The sequence below is a fragment of the Mustelus asterias genome, chromosome 8, assembly GCF_964213995.1.
Source record: "Mustelus asterias chromosome 8, sMusAst1.hap1.1, whole genome shotgun sequence".
NCBI lineage: Eukaryota > Metazoa > Chordata > Chondrichthyes > Carcharhiniformes > Triakidae > Mustelus > Mustelus asterias.
The window spans coordinates 118,842,897-118,870,546 of record NC_135808.1 but is presented as its reverse complement, the minus strand read 5'-3'; the positions used below and the strand labels follow the sequence as shown (position 1 = coordinate 118,870,546).

Below are 27,650 nucleotides of genomic sequence, written 5' to 3'. Positions count from 1 at the left end.
CAGCATTCCAATTAACCAAGAGCACATACCAAACAACATAAAGACATGATCCACAAAATGCCTGTCAAAGCTACACAGATGATGAACATGACCACACCATTGACAGGCACAGTGAACAATAGTGATTTGGCACAGTGTTACCAATAGAAGCCGCTGTCCAGATTCTATGCCCAGTAAGAAGTTTAACAACACGAGGTTAAAGTCCAACAGGTTTATTTGGTAGCAAAAGCCACAAGCTTTCGGAGCCTTAAGCTCCTTCTTCAGGTGAGTGGGAATTCTGTTCACAAACAGGGCATATAAAGACACAAACTCAATTTACAGAATAATGGTTGGAATGTGAATACTTACAGCTAATCAAGTCTTAAAGGTACAAACAATGTGAGTGGAGAGAGCATTAAGACAGGTTAAAGAGTTGTGTATTGTCCCCAGACAGGACAGCCAGTGAGACTCTGCAAGTCCAGGCAAGCTGTGGGGATTACAGGTAGAACATAGAAAAACATAGAAAAAATACAGCACAAACAGGCCCTTCGGCCCACAAGTTGCGCCGGTCATGTCCCTACCTAGGCTTATGTATAGGCTTACCTAATAGAACATTGAAAAAATACAGCAAGAACATAGAGTGACATGAACCCAATATCCCGGTTGAGGCCGTCCTCATGTGTGCGGAACTTAGCTATCAGTTTCTGCTCAGTGACTCTGCGCTGCCGTGTGTCGTGAAGGCCGCCTTGGAGAACGCTTACCCGAATATCAGAGGCCGAATGCCCGTGACTGCTGAAGTGCTCCCCAACAGGAAGAGAACAGTCTTGCCTGGTGATTGTCGAGTGGTGTTCATTCATCCGTTGTCGCAGCGTCTCGACAATCACCAGGCAAGACTGTTCTCTTCCTGTTGGGGAGCACTTCAGCGGTCACGGGCATTCGGCCTCTGATATTCGGGTAAGCGTTCTCCAAGGCGGCCTTCACGACACACGACGGTGCAGTCGCTGAGCAGAAACTGATAGCCCAGTTCCGCACACATGAGGCCGACCTCAACCGGGATATTGGGTTCATGTCACACTATCTGCAAGTCCAGGCAAGCTGTGGGGATTACAGAGGCTCACTGGCTGTCCTGTCTGGAGACAATACACAACTCTTTAACCTGTCTTAATGCTCTCTCCACTCACATTGTTTGTACCTTTAAGACTTGATTGGCTGTAAGTATTCGCATTCCAACCATTATTCTGTAAATTGAGTTTGTGTCTTTATATGCCCTGTTTGTGAACAGAATTCCCACTCACCTGAAGAAGAAGCTTAAGGCTCCGAAAGCTTGTGGCTTTTGCTACCAAATAAACCTGTTGGACTTTAACCTGGTGTTGTTAAACTTCTTACTCTGTTTACCCCAGTCCAACGCCGGCATCTCCACATCAGATTCTATGCCCACAGATGAAGGGCCAGCATAATCTACATGTGAAACTAGATGCAAAACTGGTATAGGTGTCAACCTACTTCCACTTTTCACACTGAGATGCAACCATTCTTGGACATGGCCAGTGATGATTCAACCAACCAATGCCAAATTCATGCATACAATGCCTTGGAGATTGCATCCCTGGGATCCATTACACTTAAATGTCACCTCAAGTATTTTGCATGATGGATACCACAGGTCCAGTCATCACAAGCATACCTGCATGCAGGGTCTTGTCCTTGATCACCATCCATTCTATTGTCAAGAAAATTAGGAGGATCAGAGACCACAAAGAGCACCATTGGAAATCCTGTGCTTGTGCTGGGAGAAGACCTAACTCTGCATTGCAAATCATCAGCCAGCAGGCTACATAGTACAACTTGAAATGCATAAATACACCCATTCTAACTTGTAAACTTCATACTGCAGAACTAACGTGGAATTACTATTCAGCAGACAAGTGCAGATAAACCTCCCCAATCATCACTTGTTGATACTCATAGGGGCACTTTATCGAAAACCAAGGGAAGATGAGAGTTGTCCATGACTGACGTGGATAATAAAATACCCAACCTGAACATCACCCAGGAAGTTTGAGTACAACACCCAATGATGGCACATGGAATCCAGCAGAAATTCTCAGTGTATGCCCAGTGTCAAGATCTTGCCAAGGACAGTGAGATGAAACAGATGCCAAATCAGAACAATATCACAAACAGAAACACTGAGCAATGCTATTGCAAGTAGAACGCAGTCTAAGATTCACCAAGAACAAAGCAACCTGAACCAGCATTCTGAATATGTACAGCAGTCTCCAGCAACCATCACTGTGACTAAGTCTGGACAGATAATCAAACCACCGATACATTTCAGAGACTTGTAAGTTTACGGCTCTGTGTTAGAGTGCACTCAGATACAATGTTATTTCCTTTTGTTCCCATGTAAATAGTTTGATTCTATAAGGATAAACCTTTAGGAGTAAAAGGGGGATATTGTGCTCGGATGTGCATCCACCTTTAAGGTACTGCATCTTAAATTGCTGTCAATCTTTACATATCTTGATAAGATGTGATGTATTAGTCCCTTGACTTAGTCTGCAAGCGACAGTCAGATATGTGCACCACAGACTCCCAGTGAACATTATCTGTATATAGTCTTAATCTTCAAATAAGGAAGCCATATTATTGCTTTACTAATCCTTGTGTTAGGTTGGTAACTTTACAGAATGTAACATCCATCATCTTCTAAACATTTACTCCCTCCTTCTCCAATGCATGATGACAGCAGTGTATACCATCTATAAGATGCAGAGCAGCAATTCACCAATGCTTTTTCAACAGCACTTCCCATACCTGCGACTTCCATCGCTAAGAAGAACAGGGACAGAAGACACATTGGAACAGCACTGCCTCCTGACCAAGATGTGTAGGTTGAGGGGGGGAGGGGGGGGGGGTGGTTAGCAGGGTAAATATGTGGGGTTACGGAGTTAGGGCCTGGATATGATGCTCTGTCAGAAAGTTGGTGCAGACTCGATGGACCAAATGGCCTCCTTCTGCACTGTAGGGATTCTATTCCATGATCCCTGCCTTTCCCCTGTAACCCTGTACATTGTTTCTAAAGATGTGCGAGTTAGGTTGATTGGTGATGCTAAATTGCCCCTTAGTGTCAGGAGGATTAGCAGGGTTAATACATGGGGTTATGGGGATAGGGTCTGGGTGTAATTGTTGTCGGTGCAGGCTTGATGGGCTGAATGGCCTCCTTCTGCACTGCAGGGATTGTATGCATTTAAAAGGGTATTATTAAACCAGAAAGAATGTAGAAAAGATTTACTAGGATGCTACTGGGACTTGATGGTTTCAGTTATAAAGAGAGGCTGGATAGACTGGGACTTTTGTCCCTGGAGCGTGGGAGGCTCAGGGGTCTATAAAATAATGAGGGGCATAGTCAACATCTTTTCCCAAAGATGGAGTGTAAAACTAGAGGGCAGAGGTTTAAGGTGAGATGGGAGAGATACAAAAGGGTCCAGAGGGGCAATTTTTTCACTTAGAGGGTGGTGAGTGTCTGGAACAAGCTGCCAGAGGTAGTAGTAGAGGCAGGTACAAATTTGTCTTTTAAAAAGCATTTAGACAGTTACATGGATAAGATGGGTATAAAGCGATATGGGCCAAATGTGGGCAATTGCGACTAGCTTAGTGGTAAAAACTGGGCGGCATGGACAAGTTAGGCCAGAGGGTCAGTTTCCATGCTGTAACCTCTATGACTCTAAGTAATTACCCAATACCCTCTTGAATGCCTCAACTGAACCTGCCCCACCACACTTGAAGGCAGTGCATTCCAGATCCGACCCACACGTATGAAAAGTATTTTTCTCATCACATTTGCTTCTTTTGCAAAGCTTGATCAAATAAGTCAGTTTTAAGGAGTGTCTTAAAGGGGAGTGGGGTGGAAAGGAAATGGTAAGAACAAGGTGGAGAGGATTAGATGGAAATTCTAGGTCTTGGCATCTAGGCAGCTGAAGACATTGACCACAGAGGCAATTGGCAATGTGCAAGAGGTAAAATTGAAGGAGTGAAGATATTTCTGAGAGTTGCAGAACTGGAGGTGGTACAGAGATTGGAAGAGGTGAGGCCATGTAGTGATTTGAAAACAAGAATAAGAGTTTTAACATAGAGGTCTTACTGGATTGGGAACTGATGTAGACAAACCAGCACAGGGGTGATGAGTGAATAGAATGCAGTGCAAGTTAGCATTCTGGCATCAGCATTACTGGATGGTCTCAAGTTTAGAGAGAGTCCTGTCAGCAGAGAATTGGAGTAGACAAGTCTAGTGACAACAAAGGCGTGGATAAGGGTTTCCGTAGAAAATCAGTTGAGGAAGTGATGAGGATGTTACAGAAGTGGAAGTAGGCAGTCTTAGAGGGGAAGAGGATAAGGAGTCTGGAATTCATCTCGAGATTAAATCAGACTCCAAGGATCCAATCAAGTTCAGCTTCAGACAGTGCCCTGGCAGAGGGATGGATATAATGGTTTTGGCTTTCCATTATTCAATTGAAATAAATTTCTGCTCACTCCTCAAACTTCTAAACTCAAGGGAACACAACCTAGGTTTTTACAATCTGTCTTTGTAATTAAACTCTTTTAAGACCAAGTATCGTTCAAGTGAGTCTGCACTGTGCACCTCCCAAATATATTTCATAAAGTTCGTAAAACTGAGTGCAGCACTCCAAATAGGGTCTGACTAAGGCTCTGTACAATGAAAGTATGTTTCTTCTCTTTATTTCCCAACTGCTTTGAGATAACTAAGAAGTCTCACAACACCAGGTTAAAATCCAACAGGTTTATTTGGAATCACGAGCTTTCGGGGCGCTGCTCTTTCCTCAGGTGAGTGAAGGAGCAGCGCTCCAAAAGCTCGTGATTCCAAATAAACCTTTTTTTAAAGTTTATTTATTAGTCACAAGGCTTACATTAACACTGCAATGAAGTTACTTTGAAATTCACCTAGTCACCACAGCCCAGCGTCTGTTCGGGGTCAATGCACCTAACCAGCACGTCTTTCAGACTGTGGGAGGAAACCAGAGCACCCGGAGGAAACCCACACAGACACGGGGAGAACATGCAAACTCCACACAGACAATGATCCAAGCCGGGAATCAAACCCGGCTACCGTGCCGCCCCTTATAACCTATTGGATTTTAACCTGGTGTTGTGAGACTTCTTACTGTGCCCACCCCAGTCCAATGCCAGCATCTTCACATCATGGCTTTGAGATAAATAATAACATTGTATTAGCCTTCTTGATCATGTTTATACCTGTGCACTTACTGTGGCAAGTTCACCAGTTCCTGGGTCAGCGGTGTTTCTTGAGTTTAGAAGGTTGAGGGTGACTTAGTATTTAACATGAAAAAATGATTAGTTGAGGAACATTTTAAAATGAAAATTTAGCAATTTAGGAGTGAAATCAGGAAACACTTTTTTTTGCACAAAGCGTAATGAAAATCTGAAACTTTATCCCAGTAAAGGTTGCAGATGCTGAGTCAATTGAAATATTAAAATTTATGTCAGCTGTGGTTCAGTTGGTATTGTTCCTTGTTACAAGTTGGAAGGTTCCAGGTTCAAGACTCACTTCAGGACGTGAGCACAAAATTTAAGATAAAATCAAATTACTGCGGATGCTGGAATCTGAAACAAAACAGAAATTGTTGGAAAATCTCAGCAGGTCTGACAGTTATAGAACAAAGAGAGCTTGGGATACAGGTTCATAATGCCTTGAAAGTGGAGTCACAGGTGGCCAGGGTGGTGAAGAAGGCTTTCGGCATGCTTGGTTTCATTGGTCAGAACATTGAATACAGGGGTTGGGACGTCTTGTTGAAGTTGTACAAGACATTGGTAAGACCACACCTGGAATACTCAGTTCTGGTCACCCTATTATAGAAAGGATATTATTAAACTAGAAAAAGTGCAGAAAAGATTTACTAGGACGCGACTGGGAGTTGATGGTTTGAGTTATAATGAGAGGCTGGATAGACTGGGACTTTTTTCTCTGGAGCATCGGAGGCTTAGGGGTGATCTTATAGAGATCTATAAAATAATGAGGGCATAGACCAGCTATATAGTCAACATCTTTTCCCAAAGGTAGGGGAGTCTAAAGCTAGAGGGCATAGGTTTAAGGTAGAGGGGAGAGATATAAAAGGGCCCAGAGGGGCCATTTCTTCACACGGAGGGTGGTGAGTGTCTGGAACAAGCTGCCAGAAGTAGTTGTAGAGGTGGGGGACAATTTTGTCTTTTAAAAAGCATTTAGACAGTTACATGGGTATAAAGTTTATTTATTAGTCACAAGTAAGGCTTATATTAACACTGCAACGAAGTTACTGTGAAATTCCCCTAGTTGCCACAGTCCAGCACCTGTTCGGGTCAATGCACCGCACCAGCACATCTTTTGGACTATGGGAGGAAACCCATGCAGACACAGGGAGAACCTGCAAACTCCACACATACAGTGACCCAAGCCAGGAATCGAACCCAGGTCCCTAGTACTGTGAAGCAGCAGTGCTAACCACTGTGCTACCGTGCACATAGAGGGATATGGGCCAAACGCAGGCAATTGTGACTAGCTTAGTGGTTTAAAAAAAAGGGTGGCATGGACAAGTTGGGCAGAAGGGCCTATTTCCACGTTGTAAACCTTTATGACTACTTGCGGAGAGAGAATCGAGCCAATGTTTCGAGTCGGATATCCACAGATGCTGTCCTCTTTTTAGGTCAAACCAAACCAAGTAAACAAACTCAGATTAAATCAGGACAAAGTAAAAGGGGCAGCTCCCCAAAAAGGAGGGGGAACAGCCCGAACAGAAATCAAAGTACAAAGGAAACTTAAAAACATCAAATTAAAATGTGATTATTGGGGTCAATAATGCACCCCAACCCCTGCGGTGCCCAGCGGGCGCGGAAAGCGTCAACCGTGCCCGTGGACACCGCATGCTCCCTCTCCAGGGACACCTGGCCGCGAACGTCGCCGCGGTAGAGGGGAAGACAGGATGGACGGCCCCCTCGATCGCCCGCAGCCTGGACCGGTAAATGGCGCGTTTCGCCAGGCCCAGGAGCAGGTTCACGAGGAGGTCGCCATCCCGACCCTCCCCTCTCCGCACCGGGTGTCCGTCAGACCCGCTGAGATTTTCCAGTATTTTCTGTTTTGTTGTAAAATTAATGCTGAGGGGGCAGTAGAGAGGGAGAGTGTTGCAATGTTGGAGGTGCTGTCTTTCAGAGGAAACTTTGAGGCGTATCCACCCTTTCAGTTGGCTGTTAAAGATTCCGTGGCACTATTTTGAAAAAGAGGTGGGGAAAGACCTGCAGTATCCTGGCCAACATTTGTCCAGTGACCAACATCACAAAAACATGATCTGCTGTGCTTCCCACTTTCCAACTACAAAAGTGAGCTGTAAAGTACTTTGGGACGCCCTGAGGTGGTGAAAGGCGCTATATCAAAGATTTTACTGCAGCTGAATCTGAGCATGACATCTTTCCCCATTGCCCTGAAGTGTATTGGCTGGTAGCAGCAGCACAGCTTCCCAGTGGAGTGACAGGGACCAGGTGCTGAGACCATGTGTCCAGGCACTGGGCGTGGCCCGAGAGCGGAAGTGGGCGGGTCCTGATTACAGGAAATGACGTCGGTGGAAAGTGGTCTATCGGCGGCGTGGGGGACTGTGGGAGCCGGGCCGGCTTAACCTTCAGCAGCGAGAGGCGCAGCGGCACTCACACAGAGAGAGAGAGAGACCGACCTCCCGGCTTTCTGCACAGAGGCAGCCAGAGTTCCAGGAGCGGCTCCCGGAGGTAAGATCCCGAATACTCTCCCCTTTCCCCCGGCTCCACCTGAAGGGCCCGCACATTCCCTCGTTGAAAGGAGGCCCTGAGGCCCCTTCCCCCCCGTCCTCCCCTCCCCCAGTCTGGAAATCGGTCTATTTCCATCTTCAATATATTCAGTGACCACCACCCTCTAAGTGAAGATGTTTCTCTTAATCTCAATCTTAAATGGCCTACTCCTGTATCCTGAGAATGTGACCTCTTGTTCTGGACCCCATCAGCCAGAGGAAACAACATTCTTGCATCCACCCTGTCCTCCCTATCAGAATTTTATATATTTCTTCTAAATTCCAGTGAATACAGGCCCAGTTGGCCTGATCTCTCCTCATATATGATGATTCTGCCATCCCAGGAACCAGCCTGGTGAAACTCACTGAACTGTCTATGACAATTATATCTTGTGCTGTGATAACTGACTGGCTAATCTGTATTTGCTAGCCTTGTTTGATTTAAGTTATTGTCACATGTACTGGGATACAGTGAAAAGTGTTGTTTCTTGTGTGCTGCACAGGGAAAACGTACCGTTCATGGAAGTACCGCGGGGAAAAAGGTAGGATTCAGAATATAGTGTTGCGATTGCAGCTAAGGTGAAGAGAGAAATCAGTAAAATATATGATAGGACCGTTCAAAAGTCTGATGACAGCAGGGAAGATGATATTCTTGAGTCTGTTGGTTCGTGTTTTCAGGCTTTTGTACCTTTTTTCCTGATGGAAGAAGGTGGAAGAGAGTATGTCAGAGGTGTGTGGGGTCCTTGATTTTGTTGGCTGCTTTCCCAAAGCATTGGGAAGTGTAGACGGAGTCAATGGATGGGAGGCTAGTTTGATGAAGGACTGCGCTATGTTTGCAACACTTCGTAGTTTCTTGCAGTCTTGGTCAGTGCAGGAGCCATATCAAGCTGTGATACAATTGAATAGGATGCTTTCTATGTTAAATGTTGGCTCAGACACTGAAAGAACTACCCTGCTCTTCAAGATCTTGCATCAAATTTTTCATGCCCAGTTGAGTGGACAAATGAGGCCTCAATTTAGCGCCTCATTTGGAAAAAATGACACCTTGGATAGTGCAGCATTCCCTCACTTCTGCACTGTAAGTATCGAGATTACACACTCAAATCTAGAATGGAGTTTGAACCTAGAGCCTTGAAACAGGTTAGAGACATACAAGACTGACCATTTAACTGACTATTAGATGAGATTGTGGAAGAGATAATTATTAAGATCATGGAAACTGGGTTTTTACAATCTAAGTAAAAATGAATTGCTTGCACGCATGTTTAAAGTTGGAAATTGTTCTAAAAATGATCGCAAGGATTTTATTAGTTTGATTTTCTCTTAATTACCTATTCCGTTGAATTAATATATGATCGGATGGTCCGCTTTGTATGTTTTTAACTGTAGGCCATGTGTTGGGTATATTTTGATGTTTTGAACATTGATAATACTGCAGGACATTCAGCTTACAGTAGGATTGTTGCTTGTGTTCTCATTCCACAGGTACTCGAGGCCTGAATTCATTCCAAGAATGGGAGTCTCCACATCAACGCTACCAAACAGTGTGCAAACAGCTTCAGCTACTGCTACACCACAGGCAACATCACCTTCAGAATGTCCTATGCATCAAGCCAAGAAGGAAGGTAAGCATTTTTAAATTGTTGGAGCCTGAATTCCGCTGTTTTTTTACCTGAAGTTTCGGATGTGTTGTGCAGACAACTTGTGAAATTCTTGCATAAATGGAAACAGTGGAGTAAGTCATCCACTGTGATGAGTGCTTGTAAATACACTGTATAAAAAAGTAGTCTGCATTGGGATACCTTTGAACTTGTACAATGTTTGAAATGATACTTGAAACTTGGACATCTGATGTGCTAAGTGTAATTTTATAAGATGTAAATTTTAAATTTAAATCCAAACATGTTTTAAGCAAATTTTGGAGGCAAAGGCTCTCATCATTATAGTGAAGTGTAAGATGCACCTTGGATTCACTTTTTGAGTTGCTTCGGAGTAATGGCAACTAATTTAATACATTACTTAGTATATTAGAATTAGTAATATTCTCACAGTATGGATGCTTCAGACATCTGTGACATTAGCATTATGCACGAACAAGTATTTTAAACTCATTAGTCTGGGCATTACGCTGTGAATATAAATGTACAAATGTTTATTGCTTTTGTTACTTTGTCGTTTTCTCTTTCAAACTAACAAAGAACTTTAGGTATTATACTCAAACACACAACAGAATTTCAAGGCTGTCACTGTGAAATAGCATTGATACAGATAATTTAAAAGTCACTGAATTATTACAATTATTTGCTCTGTTTACAATCTGTGTTCTATCAGGTTGTCCAATGCATCAAGCAACTGCAACAGCTGCCTCAGTAGAGAATGTATCTTATCCTGTTCCTGCACATCAGGAGAGGGCATATGAATACGTGGAGTGTCCCATGAAAGCAGCTGACAGATCACAAACAGATGACATTGATCCCAGTAATATGGTCAGTATGACAGGATTTGTCTTGGTCTTCCAAATGCTAACATCCATGTCTTTTTTTTTCACTTGTAAATTACTGTGTTTCATTGTCACCCTTCTGTAGAGGTACAGATGGAGGGAAAATCCAAACATGTCAAAAAGCATAAATAATGTCAAATGACTCATCCTGATTTTTACTTCATGACTTAATACATTCTGGTTCCGCAATATTTATTGTGTTTAGTAACATGAGACAGAAAGCGCCTTGCTAATCATTTTACAGACCTTGTGAGGTAAGGTGGATACTTTGAGTGTACTATGTTGGTTTTCTTGAATTATCATATGCTTATGATTGGTTGGAATCAAGGGTTATGGGGATAGGGCAGGAAAGTGGAGTTGAGGATTTGCACATCAGATCAGTCATGATCTCATTGAATGATGGAGTAGACTTGATAGACCGATTCATAGATAATCATAGAATCCTTACAGTGCAGAAGGAGGCCATTCGGCCCATCAGGCTTGCACTAGCAACAATCCCAGCCAGGCCCAATCCCTGTAACCCCACATATTTACCCTGCTAATCCCTTGATATTCAGGATCAATTTATCATAGTCAATCAACCTAACCCGCACATTTTTGGACTGTGGAGGAAACCGGAGTGCCTGGAGGAAACCCACGCAGACACGGGGAGAATGTCCAAACTCCACACAAACAGTCACCCGAGGTTAGAATTGAACCTGGGTCCCTGGTGCTGTGAGGCAGCAGTGCTTGCCACTGTGCTGCCCTAAACTTTTATGGCCTACTTCTATAGGTTGAGCAGTTGAAGCTGAGACCTAAGGAACTTGACCTTGCTAGGCATATGAAAGAGATGTTGCATAATGACATGTATAAAATTATTATTGTTGCACCTTCTAATTATTTCTGCTATGTTTTGCTTATAAATGAAGTAATAGAAATCTTACTGCATGTTACAGGGAAGGTAGACTGCTTAGCTTACCTGTACTGGGGGAGAATTGTTCTGGGGAAGATGAATTTATTTTCGGTTGGAATTAGCATTAAAACGGTGATCGTGCAAAGTGGTTTTAAACTTTTCCCCTTGTTTAGATTAAGTGTTGTGAAATCAATTATTTTGAATGGGAGCTGTATTTACCTTTTGTGTCATATCTTATAATTCTTTGGAGGGGGGTGCATGAGGGAGGGTTGGAGTTAATAATTGTATGAATAAGAACCCGAACACTTTCTTTTGTAGATGCCACCAGCTAACCAGGAGCCATCACCAAATCAACCATATCCACTTTCTAAAGCCAGAGACGAGTCTTCCATTCCTCGGACTTTTTCAGACAAGCATTGGGTATATCCTTCAGAGCAGATGTTTTGGAATGCAATGATAAGGAAAGGGTAAGCAGACAAAGATTTTTTTGTTACATAGACACTAATTAATACTTGAGTCTTTTGAGAATGTTACTTTCAGAATAGAAAAGGGGGAACTGGTGGATGTGGTACATTCCCACAAAGGAGGTCAGTAAACATCGGATAGGCAGTAATATACTGGCATGGATTAAGGATTGGTTAATGGACGGAAAATAAAGTTGGAATAAATGGGTCATTCTCAGGTTGGGGTACTGCAAGGATCAGTAATTGGGGCCCCAGCTGTTGATTTGGATGTGGGGACCAAATGTAATATTTCCAAGTTTGTGGATGACACAAAACTAGGTGGGAATGTGTATTGTAAGGATGATGCAAAGAGGCTTTAATGGGATTTGGGCAGGCTTAAGGATTGGGCAAGAACATGATGGATGGCATACAATGTGGATAAGTATGGGGTTATCCACTTTGATAGGAAGAACCGAGGAGCAGAGTATTTTTTAAATGGTGAGAGATGGGGAAGTGTTCATGTCCCTGGAGACCTGGGTATCCTTCATAAGTCACTGAAAGTTAGCATGCCGCAAACAGTTAAGAAATCAAATGATATATTGGCCTCTATTGCAAAAGGATTTAAGTGCAGGAGATGTCTTCCTTCAATTGTTTAGAGCCATGGCTAGGCTGCACTTGAGTATCGTGTACAGATTTGCTCTCCTTGTCTAAGGAACGATACATTTGCCATGGAGAATACAGTGGATGTTCACCAGACTAATTCCTGGGGTGGCTGTCCTGTGAGGAGAGATTGAGGAGATAGGATCTGTATTCTCTAGAATTTAAAAGAATGCATGGTGATCTCATTGAAAGTAACAACATTTCTAAGGGGCCAGATAGGGTAGATGTGGAAGGGATGTTTCCTCAGGCTGGAGATTCTAGAACGTGGAGACGGGCTCAGAATAAGAGGCAGATAATTCGGGAATGAGATGAGGAGGAATTTCTTCATTCTTTAGAATTCTCTGCCCCTGAGGGTTGTCAAAGTTCAGTTATTGAGTGTTGAAAGCAGAGATTGATACATTTCTGGATAATGACAAAGGGATATGGGGCTAGCAGAGGAAAATGGCATCAAGGTAGATCATCTAGATTTTTCTTATTCATTCATGGGATGTTGGTGCTGTTGGCTGGGCTAGCATTTATAGCCCATCCTGCCAACATTTATTACCCATCCCTACTTGCCCTTCAATTGAGTCGTTTAACTATCAATCCACATTGTTGCGGTCTGGAGACACATGGATTTGCTTCCCCAAAGGATGTTTTTTTTGACAATCGTCTACTAATTCTAGGTTTTTTATTGTATTCAAATTTCTCCATCTGCATTGGTGAGATTCAAACCCTGGCCCCATTGCCATGGGATTCTCCAATACTGGTCCAGTGACAATACCACCACATCACTGCCTCCCCACAGGTGTGAGCGGAAGCAGGCTCAAAGGACCGAAGGTCCTCTTCCTATGTTCCTTTGGAGGGAATTGTTACAGAGCTTGAGTATCAGATTCCATTACTATTATCAGCCGTTGACTAAGCATAGGAATGTTACCTCGCCATCTGATGCTTGCAGGTTAATTTCTGATTCTTTCTACCGTCAGAATCTCTCCGCCTCCCTCAGTAATTGGAAAAAAATACATTTGTAGTTTCTTTGAATAATGTAAAGGAAGGGAATGCAGCTGGAATGATTAGAACTGACACAATATGGGATAACCAACAAGATTCCTGTTCCTGACTGCACTCCAGTTACTTCGCATGGGGGTGAGGATGTGAAGAACTGACTGGGGTCACATCACATTTATGTTGTAAATACATGTCTCACCACTGATCCAGCATGGGTTTTGTATTGCTAAAGCATCTTAAATATCAATGTGTAATTCAGATTAAATAATTCGGGTACCGAGTGCCTAGTATTCATCAGTGATGGAATACTATATTCTGGTTGTTGTAATGTTGAATATGAAAAGGGTCACGACTTTATATTCTGTGTCTCAACATTCATTTCATTCAGTATAATTGTGTGTTTTGCTCAAGTAGATTGATTATTTGAACAGTGAGAAAGCTTTGGTTTAAAGTCGTATTCTATGTTGTAATTATTTTACAGGTGGCGCTGGCAGAATGAAGATATTACAGCTAATGATATGTCAAACATTATTAAGATCCATAATCAGAACAATGAACAGGCCTGGCATGAAATACTCAAGTGGGAAGCACTCCATGCCAAGTAAGTTCAGAGTCCATAATAATTGATCAGCAAGGTGGAAGCTGTTTGTTGTTGGTGCAATGAAATTGACATTGCAGTGCATCAGGTTCTAATGCATTGCATTACTTTTTCACTTAATTAAAATGAACACTGGGAAGGCTAAATATACACAATCTTAGAGGGTTTACAGTCTCTTTGGTTCTGAAAGTTCATATCAATTCTAACAACACCAGGTTAAAGTCCAACAGGTTTATTTGGAATCACGAGCTTTCGGAGCCCTGCTCCTTCCTGATGAAGGAGCAGGGCTCCGAAAGCTCGTGATTCCAAATAAACCTGTTGATTTTAACCTGGGTGTTGTGAGACTTCTTATCGTGCCCACCCCAGTCCAACGCTGGCATCCCCACATATCAATTCTGTTAGTTATTTCCACTTGCCTTTAGTAAGACTGATTTTTTTTTCATTTGAAGCATCAGAACAAGGAAATGCTATGGATTTTATTTTGTGGGCAAGGGATTAGTGACATTAATGGTAGTACAGTGGAAGCTAGATTAGTGAATTGCCTGTTTACGCGCATAGATAGGAGTTGGTGAAGGTGATTTGGCCCTTTGACTGTACTACACCATTCAATAAAATGCTGATCTATCTTCTACCTCAATTCCACTTTCCTGCACTGTCCCCCATAGCTCTTAATTCTCTGACTACCCAAAAATGTATCTCAATGATTAAGCATCCACAGCCCCCAATGGTCGACCATTCCATTTTGTTACTTCCCTATCTTGCTTCTAAATGGTTAGTCGCTTCTTTCAGACTGTAACTTCATGTTTAGAATCCCCATTATTGTGGTAAAATGACCACACTCCAGTCCGAGAACTTCAAACAAGCGCAGATTTTTTTATTCCAGCATGTGCAAGGGAGAAAAGCTCAGTCACCCAAAGAATTTCTCAGTAATCCATAGTTCTTGTCCTCCTGCTTTCACTGCAATATTTCATGACCGTCATTAATCCTTAACCATGCTATTCCATCAATGAATTGGATCATGAAGGCCCGACAGATGTTCCGATTATCTCCACCTTGAGTCTGCTAGCTTCCATGTTGACGGGATAAATGTGTCTTTTTCTGGTTGGCACGATTGTAAGAAAGAGGAAAAACATCCATGGCTAAGCAAGGAAGTTAAGGACAACATAAAGATAAAAATTAAGGCATACCATATTGCAAAGGTCAGTGGCAAGGCTGGAAGATTGGGAAACTTTAAAGTATCAACAAAGGCTTACTAAAAAAAGTAATAAAGAGCAAAGGTAAATTATGAAAAAAAACTAGCACAAAATATTAAAACATAACAAAAGCTTCTAAGTATGTAAAAGGGAAGAGAGTAGTTAGTGAATGTTGGTTCACTTGGAGGATGAGTCTGGGGAGTTAATAGTGAGGAATACAGAAATGACAGAGACACTAAATTAATATTTTGTCTCTGTTTTTACGGTGGTGGACACTTGTACCATCCTAATAGTAACAGGTAATGCATAGGTAATGAGAAAGGAAGGAATCATTAGTAATGAAACAGCACTCCACAAACTATTAGGATTGAAGGCAGACAAGTCCCCAGAGCCTGATGGCCTTCATCCTTGGGTATTAATAGCAGTGGCAATGGAGATAGTGGATTCATTGGTTATAATCCAAAGCTGCCTGGATGCAGAAAGGTTCCAGTGGATTGGAAAAATGCTAATGTAATGCTTATTCAAAAAGGGAGGGAGAGACAAAGTAGGAAACTGGAGACCAGTTGGTTTAACACCTGTTGTTGGGAAATTGTTAGAATCCATTTTTAAGGAAGTAATAACAGGACATTTGGAAGATCAAACACAATCCATCAGAGTCAGCATGGTTTTATGAAGGGTGAATCGAGTTTGACTAATTTGCTAGAATTCTTCAAAGATGTAACAAGCAAAGTGGATAATGGGGATCTTGCAGATGTAGTATATCTGGACTTCAGGAAGGTGTTTGATAAGGTGCCATACACAAGGTTAGATCATATGGGGTTAGGGGTAATTTATTAGCTTGGCTAGAAGACTAGCTAACTGACAAAAGACAGTCGGGATAAATGGCCAACTTCTGGTTGGCAATATGTAACTCGTGGGGTGTCACAGGATTCTAACCTCAGGGCCCCAACTATTTACAAGTTATATTAATGACTTGGCTGCAGGGATAGAAGGTACTATCAACAAATTTGCAGCTGAAACTAAAATAGGTGGGATAGTAAGTTGCAATGAGGAAATAAGAAATTTACAAGTGGGTATAGATAGGTTAGGTGAGTGGGCCAAAATGTGGCAGATGGAGTTTAACGTGGATAAGTGTGAGGTTATCCATTTTGGTCAGAAAGATGGAAAGGCAACTTATTACCTAAATGGAGTGAGACTTTGGTGTGCTTTGATACAAAGGGATCTGGGTGTCCTCGTGCACGAGTCGCAGAAAGCTGGTATGCAGGTACAGCAGGTAATAAGGAAAGGACATGGAATTTTGGCATTTATAGCTGAAGGAATAGAGTATAAAAGTAAGGATGTATTTCCTTGGGTAAGGAGACCAAAATTGTACACAGTGCTCCTAGGTGTGGTGCCACCAATGTCTTGTATGATTGTACTAAAACTTACTTAATTTCACACTTTACCATATCTGCCATATTCTTTTCCACTCGCCCAATCTGTCTATATCCATCTGAAGCCTCTTTCTGTTCTCCTCACAATTAACTTTCCCACCTTTGTATGTCAGCAAACTTGGATATGCTGCATTCAGTCCCCCTCATGTAAATCTTTGATATAGATTGTAAATAATTGAGGCCCAAATATTGATCTTTGCAATATCCTGCTAGTTATGAAAATGCCCTGTTATTCCTGTCTATTGGCCAATCCTTGGGTCTGTCTATTGGCCAATCCTTAATTCTTCACTCACAACCTTTATTACAAAGGGAAAGGAGTACATCATACCTGTTGCTTCCCTAATTGCATGCTTGTATCCGCATACTAACTTCTTGTGATTCATGGACAAGGACACCCAGGTCCCCCTCAATACCAATATTTCCAAGTTTTGCACTATGTGAAAGATATTCTTTTCTCTAAAATAAACACACACAATGCAAGAAACAAACAGATCTGGCAGCCTCTGTAGAGAGAGAAAAACAAAAACGTTTCAGGTCTGTGACTTTTTATCAGAACTCTGCTTTTCTATTTTTCCTATTAAAGTCGATAACTTGACACTTCCCACATTGTTTCATTTGCCATGTTGATCGCTCGTTTAACCTCTCGCTTGTAACGATTGTGCACATCTATTACAATGTAATCAGCAACTTGGAAACATAATGGGTTTGGACAGGCATAACAGCCAGTGTATGCAGATTTTTTCACATGTAGTCAATATGATATAAATCATTCTAGACCAAGAGATAATATCCCAATATCAAGTTCATTTCCATTTATTCACTTAACATGGCACATTTGATCTAAGGTACATAATTGTATGTTAAATTGGATTTTCGTCGCTGAATCTTGTTTATAATATTTATAAATAAGTGCTTTCATAACTTGGATTATTTTGTAGTTAGTATGATGCATGGTTTCTTAGATTAAATAGCTAAATATTTAAGAGTAAATTTTGATTTCATTTATTAATGTCACATGTATTGGTATACAGTAAAAAGAATTGTTTCTTGCACATTATACAGACAAAGCATACCTTCATAGAAAAGGAAACGAAGGAGTGCACAATATAGTGTTATAGTTATAACTAGGGTGTAGACAAAGATCAACTGAGTACAAGATGGGTCCATTCAAAAGTCTGACAGCAGCAGGGAAGAAGCTGTTCTTGAGTCAGTTGGTATGTGACCTCAGACTTTAGTATCTTTTTCCCGACAGAAGAAGGTAGAAGAGAGAATGTCCTGGGTGCGTGGGGTCCTTAATTATGCTGGCTGTTTTGCCGAGGCAGTGGGAAGTGTAGACAGAGTCAATGGATGGAAGGCTGGTTTGCGTGATGGATTGGGCTACATTCACAACCTTTCGTAGTTCCTTGCGTTCTTGGGCAGAGCAGGAGCCATACCAAGCTATGATACAACCAGAAAGAATGCTTTCTATGGTGCATCTGTAAACATTGGTGAGAGTCGTAGCTGACATGCCAAACTTCCTTCGTCTTCTGAGAAAGTAGAGGCGTTGGTGGGGCTTTCTTAACTATAGTGTCGGCATGGGGGACCAGGACAGGTTGTTGGTGATCTGGACACCTAAAAGCTTGAAGCTTTCGACTACTTTCTACTACTTCTCCATTAACGTAGACAGGGGCATGTTCTCCTTTACGCTTCCTGAAGTCGATGACAATCTCCTTCATTTTGTTGACATTGAGGGGAAGATTATTGTTGCCGCGCCAGTTCACCAGATTCTCTGTCATTCATGGGAGGCTGCTGATGGTGGAGATCGGAGATAAAAACAGAAAATACTGGAATAAGCACTCTGCAAATCGAGGAAGAAACAGCACAGATTTAAAGTGATCTGCAAAAGAAGCAAATATTAATGTGGGGGGGAAAAAAAACTTTTTCTCACGTGGTTGGAATTTGGAATGCACTGCTGAAAATGTGGTGGAGGCAGGTTCAGTCGAGGCATTCAACAGGGCATCAGATGATTATTTGAATAGAAACAATGGCAAGGATACAGGGAACAGGCAGGGGAATGGCACTGAGTCATTAAGCTCGTTTGGAGCGCGGGAACAGACACGATGGGCCAAATGGCCTCCTTCAGCAAAATGAAGCGAGAAAGTTAAAGTTGCAGGTCTATGAGCTTTTGTCAAGATTCAACAGTTCACCAGCTTGAAACATTAATTCTGTTTCTGCTGCAAGACCTGAGTATTTCCAGCATTTTCTATTTCCAATTGCAGAATGTTAAACCAAAATGTGCAAAAACCTGTCTGTTACAGGAAAATGAAAATGAGTTTGTTAATAGAGTTGGACTCCTAGAGATTGCCCCTCAGGGACTATTCATGTTTGCGTTATCATTTGTGGTTTTTAATAATTCTAGCCATCTTTTATTTATAAAAATATTAATAAGGGAATTCCCTGTATTATGTTTGATTTATTTAAAATCCTATAGGATCAAATATCAGTACAATTTTTGTGTTATTACGAAATTGTTGCTAAAGCCAATATTTATTGCGCATCTAGAATTGTCCTTGAGAAGGTGACTGGGGGCTGCCTTGAACCACTGCAGGCTTTGTGGTGTAGGTGGACCCACAGGTCGGAGGTCCAGGACTTGTGGTCCAGTGACACTGAAGATTTCCAAGTCAGGATGGCATCTTGATTTGGAGGGAAACTTGCAGGTGGTGACTGTCCTTATTCATCAAGGTGGCAGAAATTGTGCATTTGGAAGAAGTATCAGTGAGTTGCAGCAGTGCATCTTGCAGATAGCACACACTGCTGCCACTGTGTGTCAGTGATGGAGGGAGTGAATGTCAGTGTAGTGGATTGGGTACCAATGAAGGGGGTTGCTTTGTCCTGGGTGGTGTCAAGCTTCTTGAACTTCAGTCATCCAGGCAAGTGGAGAGTGTTCCATCAACTCCTCACTTGTGCCTTGTAGATGGTGGACTGACCTTGGGAAGTCAACAGGTGAGTTACTTACTGAGAATTCTGACTTGCCTTTGCAGCCACAATATTTATGTGGCTAGTCCTGTTAGTTCAGCGATGGTAATGCTATTGAAAGCTAAAGGGAGGTGTTTTATTATATTCTCATAGCAAGTGGGTATCGCTAGCTAGGCCAGCATTTATTGCTCATCTCCATTTGCCCTTGAGAAGATGGTGGTAAGCTGCTGCTGCAGTTCATGTGGTGTAGGTGCACCCAGGAAGGGAGTTCCAAGATTTTGATCCACTGACAGTGAAGGAATGGCGATATCGTTCCAGGTCAGGATGGTATGTAGCATAGAGGGGAACTTGCACAGGTTTGGAAAGTGTTATCAAAGGAGCCATGGTCAGTTGCTGCAGTGCATCTTGTAGATGGTACAGACTGTGTGTCAGTAGTGGAGAGAGTGGATGTTGAAGTTGGGCAAGAGGGTGCCAATCAAGCAAGCTCCTTTATCCTGGATACTGTCAAATTTCTTGTGTTGTTGGAGCTGCACTCATCCAGGCAAGTGGCAAGTGTTCTATTACACTCCTGACTTGTGTCTTGTGGACAGGCTTTGGTGAGACAGGAGGTGAGTTACTCTCCACAGAACTTCCAGTCTCTGGCCTGCTCTTCTCGCCACAGTATTTATATGGCTAGTTCAGTTTCTGGTCAATGGTGACCCCCATGATGTTGATAATGGGGAATTCAGCGATAGTAATGCCATTGAATGTCAAAAGGAAATAGTTGGATGTTCTCTTGTTGGAGATGGTCATTGCCTGGCACTGAGGTGGCATGAATGTTGTTTGCCACTTTTCAGCTCGGGCCTGGATATTATCCAAATGCAGCATACCTGGACATGAACTGCTTCAGTATCTGTGGAGTATTTGCAAATGGTGCTGAACATTGTGCAATAATCAGCAAACATTCCCTCTTCTGATCTTGAGATGGAAGGAAGGTCATTAATGAAGCAGCTAAAGATCTTTGAGCCTAGGACACTACCCTGAGGAACTCCTGTGACGTTGTCCTGGAGCTGAGATGATTGACCTCCAACAACCACAACCATCTTCCTTTGTGCTAAGTATGGAGAGTTTCCCCTCGATTCCCACTGACTCCAGTTTTTCTAGGGCTCCTTGATGTCAAGGACAGTTGCTTTTGGTTCACTGCTGGAATTCAACTCTTGTGTATGGATGTTGTATTGAGGTCAGGAGTTGAGTACGGAGAGAGCAGCAGTGAGTAGGTTATTGCTGAGTAAATGCCACTTGATAGCACTGTTGATGACACTTTCAATCTTTGTCTCCTACAGGTGTTTTTTTTCTCAGAATCGTAATTTAGTTAACGTGAAATCCTAAATTTCTGATAAAACTTAAGGTTCACAAAACATGAATTCAGTCACACTGCCAAATAATATTCTGCATATTCAATCTGTGGAATAAAGCTGTAAGAGCCATATTGGGCTTTAATATCAATTTAGTTAAATTAAAACATATTTGAATTGTTTTTGGTGTTTTAGAGAATGCCCGTGTGGGCCTTCATTACTCCGCTTTGGGGGAAAAGCAAAGGAATATTCACCGAGAGCTCGGCTTCGTTCTTTAATGGGGTATGTAATGATCTATTTCATGGCATTACTTAATGTAGTTAGATTATGTCAGAATTGGACACATTTTTAAAAAGTGTGTCAAATACTTTTTTAAAGTTTATTTATTATTATCACAAGTAGACTTGCATTAACACTGCAATGAAATTACTGTGAAAATCCCCTAGACGCCACACTCCGGCACCTCTTCGGGTACACAGAGAGAACTTTGCATAGCTAATGCACCTAACTAGCACGTCTTTCGGATTGTGGGAGGAAACCGGAGCACCCGGAGAAAACCCACGCAGACACCGGGAGAACATGCAGACTCCGCATAGTGACCCAAGCCGGGAATCGAACCCCGGTCCCTGGCGCTGTGAGGCAGCATGCTAACCACTGTGCCACCCAATAGTCATAGGCTGCATGATATTTTTGAGGATGTAAATAAATTGTGCAGTGGTGTTTTTGGGAGAAATAAGACCATCTTGGGGGGGTGTGTGGCGTCGGTGGGTAGAAGAGAATCATAGAAATAGAAAGGCATGCAAGAGAACTTGGTAACTAGCTGTTTGAAATTCTGCTGTGCTCCAGTCTCATTCAGAGTGCATTTCCTCGACTCCAGCCTAATTGCACTGCCAATTATACTCTTAATGCTATCCCTGGTCCTCACCAGTGATACTGTCGATCTGGCTGTTAACCTTTTAATCTGCCTATGGTACCTTCATTTGATTAGACTGTTGAGGTTAAGAATTCCCTTTGAGGGTGAGCGAATTGTATACATAAGCCACTGCTTTCCCATTCTTTGGGGCAAGAATGACCATAGAACAATCAACAATCTAATTTAATTGCTTTGTATTAAATGTGAATGAACTGAAAGTCAGGGAATCACCACGAGATATACTTGTACAGTTGATTTTCTGCCTTAATTCTTCTTTTCAATATGCAGTGACTGGCATCTACTGGAGTTTGGAATGTACTGCACTGGGCATGGTTACTTCAAAACCTATTCACAAAACTGCTCACGATAAATATATGTCACTCCTGTTATTCACATGTTACTTACAAAAATGTTTGCATATATAGTTAATCTCGTACAAGTTTGCATTATCATTTTACTTGCAAATCATTTAAAAAAAAAAAAAATGAAAATCACACCAGTATTTTAACATTGAAACTCCCAAGGCACTTCACAAATGAAGCCAGGGAATTGGATACTGAACTATGGAAGGATAGATTAGGGAAGTGAACAAAAATTTGGCTGAAGATCTGGCTTTGAGAAACTTTTTACCAGGAGAAGTTGATGGGGAGAGGGGGTTTAAGAACGGAATTGTAGAGAATGGTGTCAAGCTGACTGTTTCTCCATCACCTATGATTGCTGAATATGGCATTATAATGGGGCGGCATGGTGGCACAGTGGTTAGCACTGCTGCTTCACAGCTCCAGGGACCAGAGTTCGATTCCCGGCTTGGGTCACTGTGTGGAGTTTGCACATTCTCCCCATGTCTGCGTGGGTTTCCTCTGGGTGCTCCGGTTTCCTCCCACAGTCCAAAGATGTGCGAGTTAGGTTGATTGGCCATGCTAAAAAAAATTGCCCCTTAGAGTCCTGAGATGTGTAGGTTAGAGAGATTAGTGGGTAAAATATGTCGGGACATGGGGAAGGGCCTGGGTGGGATTGTGGTTGGTGCAGAACTGATGGGCTGAATGGCCTCTTTCTGTACTGTAGGGTTTCTATGATTCTAATGGCATTGAAAGATGTGTTAATTGTATCGGTCCAAATTTTATGGTAGTAATGATGGGAAAACTATCAATGTTCACTTTCATTTCTTGGAAAATTACAGCAACTTTTGGAGTCCTCACATGACCAGGTAATCGTGGAAATCCTGTCTGAGATTCTAAGCTTCTGCATAGGTTGCACTGCATAGGTTGCACTGTCAAACTCCCCGCAGACTGCAATCAATTAAAATTAAATGAACTGATGGGAACTTCCACTTTTATACTATTAATTTCACTAAAAGCCCTTGAAAAATTTGTCTTGCTGAATGGGTTTTAACAATGTACCAGGCTCATAATTATTGTCGAACAGCCCCTCTCACCCTGTCAGATTTCTTCATTATAATGTTTATGTTTTGCTCTCTGTGGAATGATATTAAAAGTAAAGGGTACCCTGTCCATTTTAACTGCCCTGGTTTTCTATCTGTGAGAATTATTCAAGGTGAACCACTGCCTACCAGTGTTGCAAGTTGCCAAGAGATCCCCGTGACTTGTTGCTTGATTCAAGTTAACATCGGAAAGGGGAAATTCATGGCATAGAGACAGCTAGATTTTTGTGGGCAGCTTTCTTTGAGCTCAGCGATGAGTGTCGTACCTTCACTGCTGAAAGCAACATCTGGGCCATTTATCGAAATGACTATCTTACCCTGATCAGTGGATGCTGTTTAAAATTAATCTCGTGTTGATTTACCATACGATTGTTAAAGCATTGAATCAAACTGTGGCTTAATTTCATCAGATGTCAAAAAAATAACAATTCTAGCATCAAAAGGTGACATAAGTGAATGAGAAGTGGTATCTAAACTATGATGCTCTAAACCCTGACACATTTTCTATTTGAGGCATTTTGTTTCCCGACTCCAATTTCACAGGTTTGGTACTTTGTAAAAGCTTTCTTAGTGCTGCTTTTCTCCTGGTAATTTATGAAATCCACCAGTGACATTTGGCTAGCATAGCTAGCTAGCGCATGGTGCTTAATTACATCACAGAAGCGGGTTCAGTCCCCATACTGGCTGTGATAGTTCTTGGGGCCTGTTCCTCCTCCCTGCCCCATGATGATATCATGGCAAAAGCGACATGAAAGAGAGAAATTGAAGATTCCTTTCCAAACCACAGACTTGTGTAATTTTGGCAGGAGAAACTAGCTAAACAAGAGATATATGTGAGAAATATTAGGATGTGAGCAAGTAAAGCAACACTGATTACATTTGCAACTATTGCTTCTGTTACGCACAGAGGAAGGAGGGAAAACTTGACCACCTTCATTTTCTTGCTGTCTATTTGTGAGAAGGAATGTTCTAATGTTTGAAATAGCCCGGGGTCTTTTTCCCCCAAACCTGAGAGGTGATTCACAGCAAACTCTCTCATCAGGTTAAATCAAAAGTATAGTTTATTCTCACATTCAGACCCAGCGAGTGGTTGCAACTTCATGCGCATGCAATAAGAAGATAGGAGAGAGAAGTTTTTAACAATAATGAATAACTTGAAAAAAGAAGCACCGTAAGAGTCTAGAAAGTCAAGAGTCCAGTGAGGGCTCCTTCACAAAGGAACTATAGTTCAGGCAGGTTCAGCGAACCAAAGCAGGATTTGCAGAATTTCTTTAAAGGTGATGGTGACTAGGTGAGATGCGTTTGGTATACAGAGACTTGGTCTGCTCGCGCAGGAGGTGTAAGAGTCTTCGAGGGAAACAGACTCTGAACAGGCTTTGATCTGATGCAGGATGTTGGCCAGCCTAAAATTCTGGCTGTGATGGCATTTAGCCACTCTGGAGAAATGAGTTTCGATTGTTCTCCCTTTGTTATAGGACCAGGCCAAGGAGACAGATCATCTGTTGGTCCCTGCTTTCATTGATTATCATGTGTCCCCTCAATGTGAGATGTAAGCTTCCGCAATGATGAGGGTTGCCCTGTAACAGGTGTTGGAAATTTCCAAAAATTGTAGCCAACTTGTGAATCAGGTGACCTGTGGCCGCCCTCTTTTGGAGCAAGGTCCACTTTTTAAATAAGCAAAAAGGTAGCTTAAACAGTTTTAAATTTATTTCATGTGGGATATGATGCTTGTTGGGCCTGACCAGAAAACATGACTTTCAAACTTTGGCTGAGTAAATCAAGAGAAACTGGGAACAGATCATAGACTAGCAGATTGGAGCTTAGCACAGAGGGTGAATAGTTCAGTGAAAGGTGCACCCAAAGAGATTGAGTAGATCAGTGGTTGACACATCACAGAGGATGAGTAGTTAAGAGAAGGGAAAATTTAGAGAGGCTGAGTAGAAGTTGGCAAATCAGAACAGGCGAGTAACTTGTTGTCAGTACATTGTAGAGGGAGAGAACTACAAGGAGCAGGAGCAAACATCAGAGCAACTTGAATGTTTGGAAATGATCCTGAACACGTTGGTGTAAGTACAAATGATCAAAAAATTACAAACTAAATGAATTAAGCTCTTGTATGTCAGTCTTGGCTCAGTTGGTAGCAGTCTCGCCTCTGAATCAGTGGATTGTGGGTTTGAGTCCCACTCCAGGACTTGAGCACAGAAATCAAGGATGACACTCCAGTGCACTACTGAAGGAGTGTTGCACTGTCAGAGCTGCTGTTTATCAGATGAGATGTTAAACCGAGGCCCCATTGATCATTTAGGTGGGGTGTAAAAGATGCCATGGGAGTAGAACAAAGTACAGCACAAGAACAGGCCCTTTGGCTCTCCAAGCCTGTGCCGGTCATGATGTCCTAACTAAACTAAAGAAAAAGAAAAACCTGCTCTTATTCAATCCGTATCCCTCTATTCCCTCCCTATTCATGTAGCCATCCAGATACCTCTTAAATGTTGCTAATGTGCCTGCTTCCACCTCCTCCACCTCTGGCAGTGTGTTCCAGGTACCCACCACTCTCTGCGTGGATAAACTTCCCCCGCACATCTCTCTCAAACTTTTCCGCCACACATCTCCCTTAAACTTTTTCCCTCGCACTTTGAGCCTCTGCACCCTTGTCACTGACACTTCTGCCCTGGGAAAAAGCCTCGCAATACTTTGAAGAAAAACAGGGGAGATATCTCCCCTGGCCAATGTCTATCCCCAGTCGACATCACAAAACAGATTATCGGATCATTATCGTGTTTGTGGAAGCTTGCTGTGTGTAAATTGGCTGTCACCTTTGCCTACATTACAACTGTAATCCAATTTCAAATGTACTTCATTTAGCTTCAGAACACCCAGACATCTGGTGGAGGTGGAGCCTTTTTCTATGAAGAAGTAGAAAAGCAAGACATAGTGTTGAAAAAATAGCAAATAATAAATGGCCTAATGTCTTCTCATCTTTTAATTGCATTAACAAAAATAAATGTTGCTGAGCTTAAATGTTTTGAAGGAGTAATCATGAATTTAGTGTTTTATACTTAAGCCCACATGATGTGCAAGTAAGTGAGTCACTATGACCTGGGCCACCCGTGTCTGAGACTAATGACAACATTTCAATTGTAAAACTCTGCATGTATTTAATATATAATTGTTCTTGTGAGGTGACTGGGATATCTCAATGGATTATTTTAAAATCCCGCTAGGTATGAGCTACCCTTTGATCGCCATGACTGGATTGTGAACCGTTGTGGAAGGGAAGTACGATATGTGATTGATTACTACGACGGAGGCGAGGTTGACAAGTCGACGTACCAGTTCACTGCTCTAGACGTACGCCCTGCTCTGGATTCCTTCAGTGCAGTGTGGGACAGAATGAAAGTGGCATGGTGGCGCTGGACTTCATAACCTCCATTTGAATTGTAGCATTTATTGCACACGAGCCTTTGGATATCACATCTTTAAATGTTTTAAAATCAAAACTGAATTCTCTGCAAATAACAACTGGACAAGCTGCAACTTGCACCTGCCATTGACCAGATGACGCACACTTAAAAATTCTGAACTATTTAAAACCGTTCTGATCGCATCTGTGGATGCAGTTTGTCTTAATTCTAGACTTGATAAATGCCTTGTATCATTTGTGTTGCGATGTATTCTATACATTTAGTTCTTGTAATTGCTGATGAGGAATAATCAATCAAAATTCATTTATTTTGAAGGTGAACACATGTCCCGGGGAATTATTTTCGTGAGGCCTTGCCCCAGTGTATAAATTTCAAAAAGTATTATACTTGACCTTTTTCTAGAGTTTGAACAGCTTGAGGGAATACTGGGGACATTGCAGCCACGAGACTTTTCCTGTGCTTTCAGTTCAGTAGTGCTTGGGAATTATGATGCAAAGCTGTACAAGCCCAGTGCTTCCCCTCGGCTTTGGGACTGAGCAGCAGCCCTCCGAAATGGACTAATTACAGTAATTTTCCTGATGTACCAGAGAGCTGAACGAGTGCTGAAAAATAAAGATGCAACAGTAAAATCTTATCTTAGCTTCTCTGTTAGATTGGGAGGTACTTGTTGAAACGCTTTTGCTAAGTTTCCCTTGATGTATTTTCTTAATGGCAGGCAACAGACTTGATACAAGATCTAAAATAAATTTTCCCATGACATAACTATTGTAGAGGTTTCAGAATGTGAGGTAAACTAGCCTGAGCAAAAAAATTAGTCAAAACCATAGGGTGAGACAAAATTCTAATTTCCGCATTTCATACACCAATATTCTATGTTAATAATTCATTCAAGGTCTCAATTTAGACTTTGTTCATTATTGCCCAGGTTTATTTGCTGGGAAGATTCGTGCTCTGGGAGCACTGGCGACCCTCATTATGATTTGCATATACTAAACTTGCACAGGTGAAATAAAAGTATTTTTATCCAATGTATATAAATAATTATAACTGTATCCTCCATTCAATCTTTCA

The 27,650-nt window shown here is 42.0% G+C and overlaps 1 protein-coding gene across 4 annotated transcripts in view; it reads left to right on the top strand.

Annotated features, from left to right (window-relative positions):
- The window catches only part of hccsb (holocytochrome c synthase b), an 85,248-nt gene extending 57,907 nt beyond the window's left edge, over positions 1-27,341 (top strand). For 3 of the 4 annotated variants that reach the window (XM_078218818.1, XM_078218819.1, XM_078218820.1), the window contains exons 8-13: positions 9,291-9,430; positions 10,137-10,291; positions 11,516-11,664; positions 13,769-13,888; positions 20,996-21,082; positions 26,379-27,341. In XM_078218818.1, coding sequence (XP_078074944.1) covers positions 9,291-9,430; positions 10,137-10,291; positions 11,516-11,664; positions 13,769-13,888; positions 20,996-21,082; positions 26,379-26,580 — 853 coding nt within the window. In that variant the 3' untranslated portion in view covers positions 26,581-27,341. Of the gene's footprint in view, positions 1-7,252; positions 7,768-9,290; positions 9,431-10,136; positions 10,292-11,515; positions 11,665-13,768; positions 13,889-20,995; positions 21,083-26,378 lie in introns of those variants that run through there. The other variant, XM_078218821.1, reaches the window with a different exon arrangement.
- Positions 27,342-27,650: the final 309 nt, after the last annotated feature.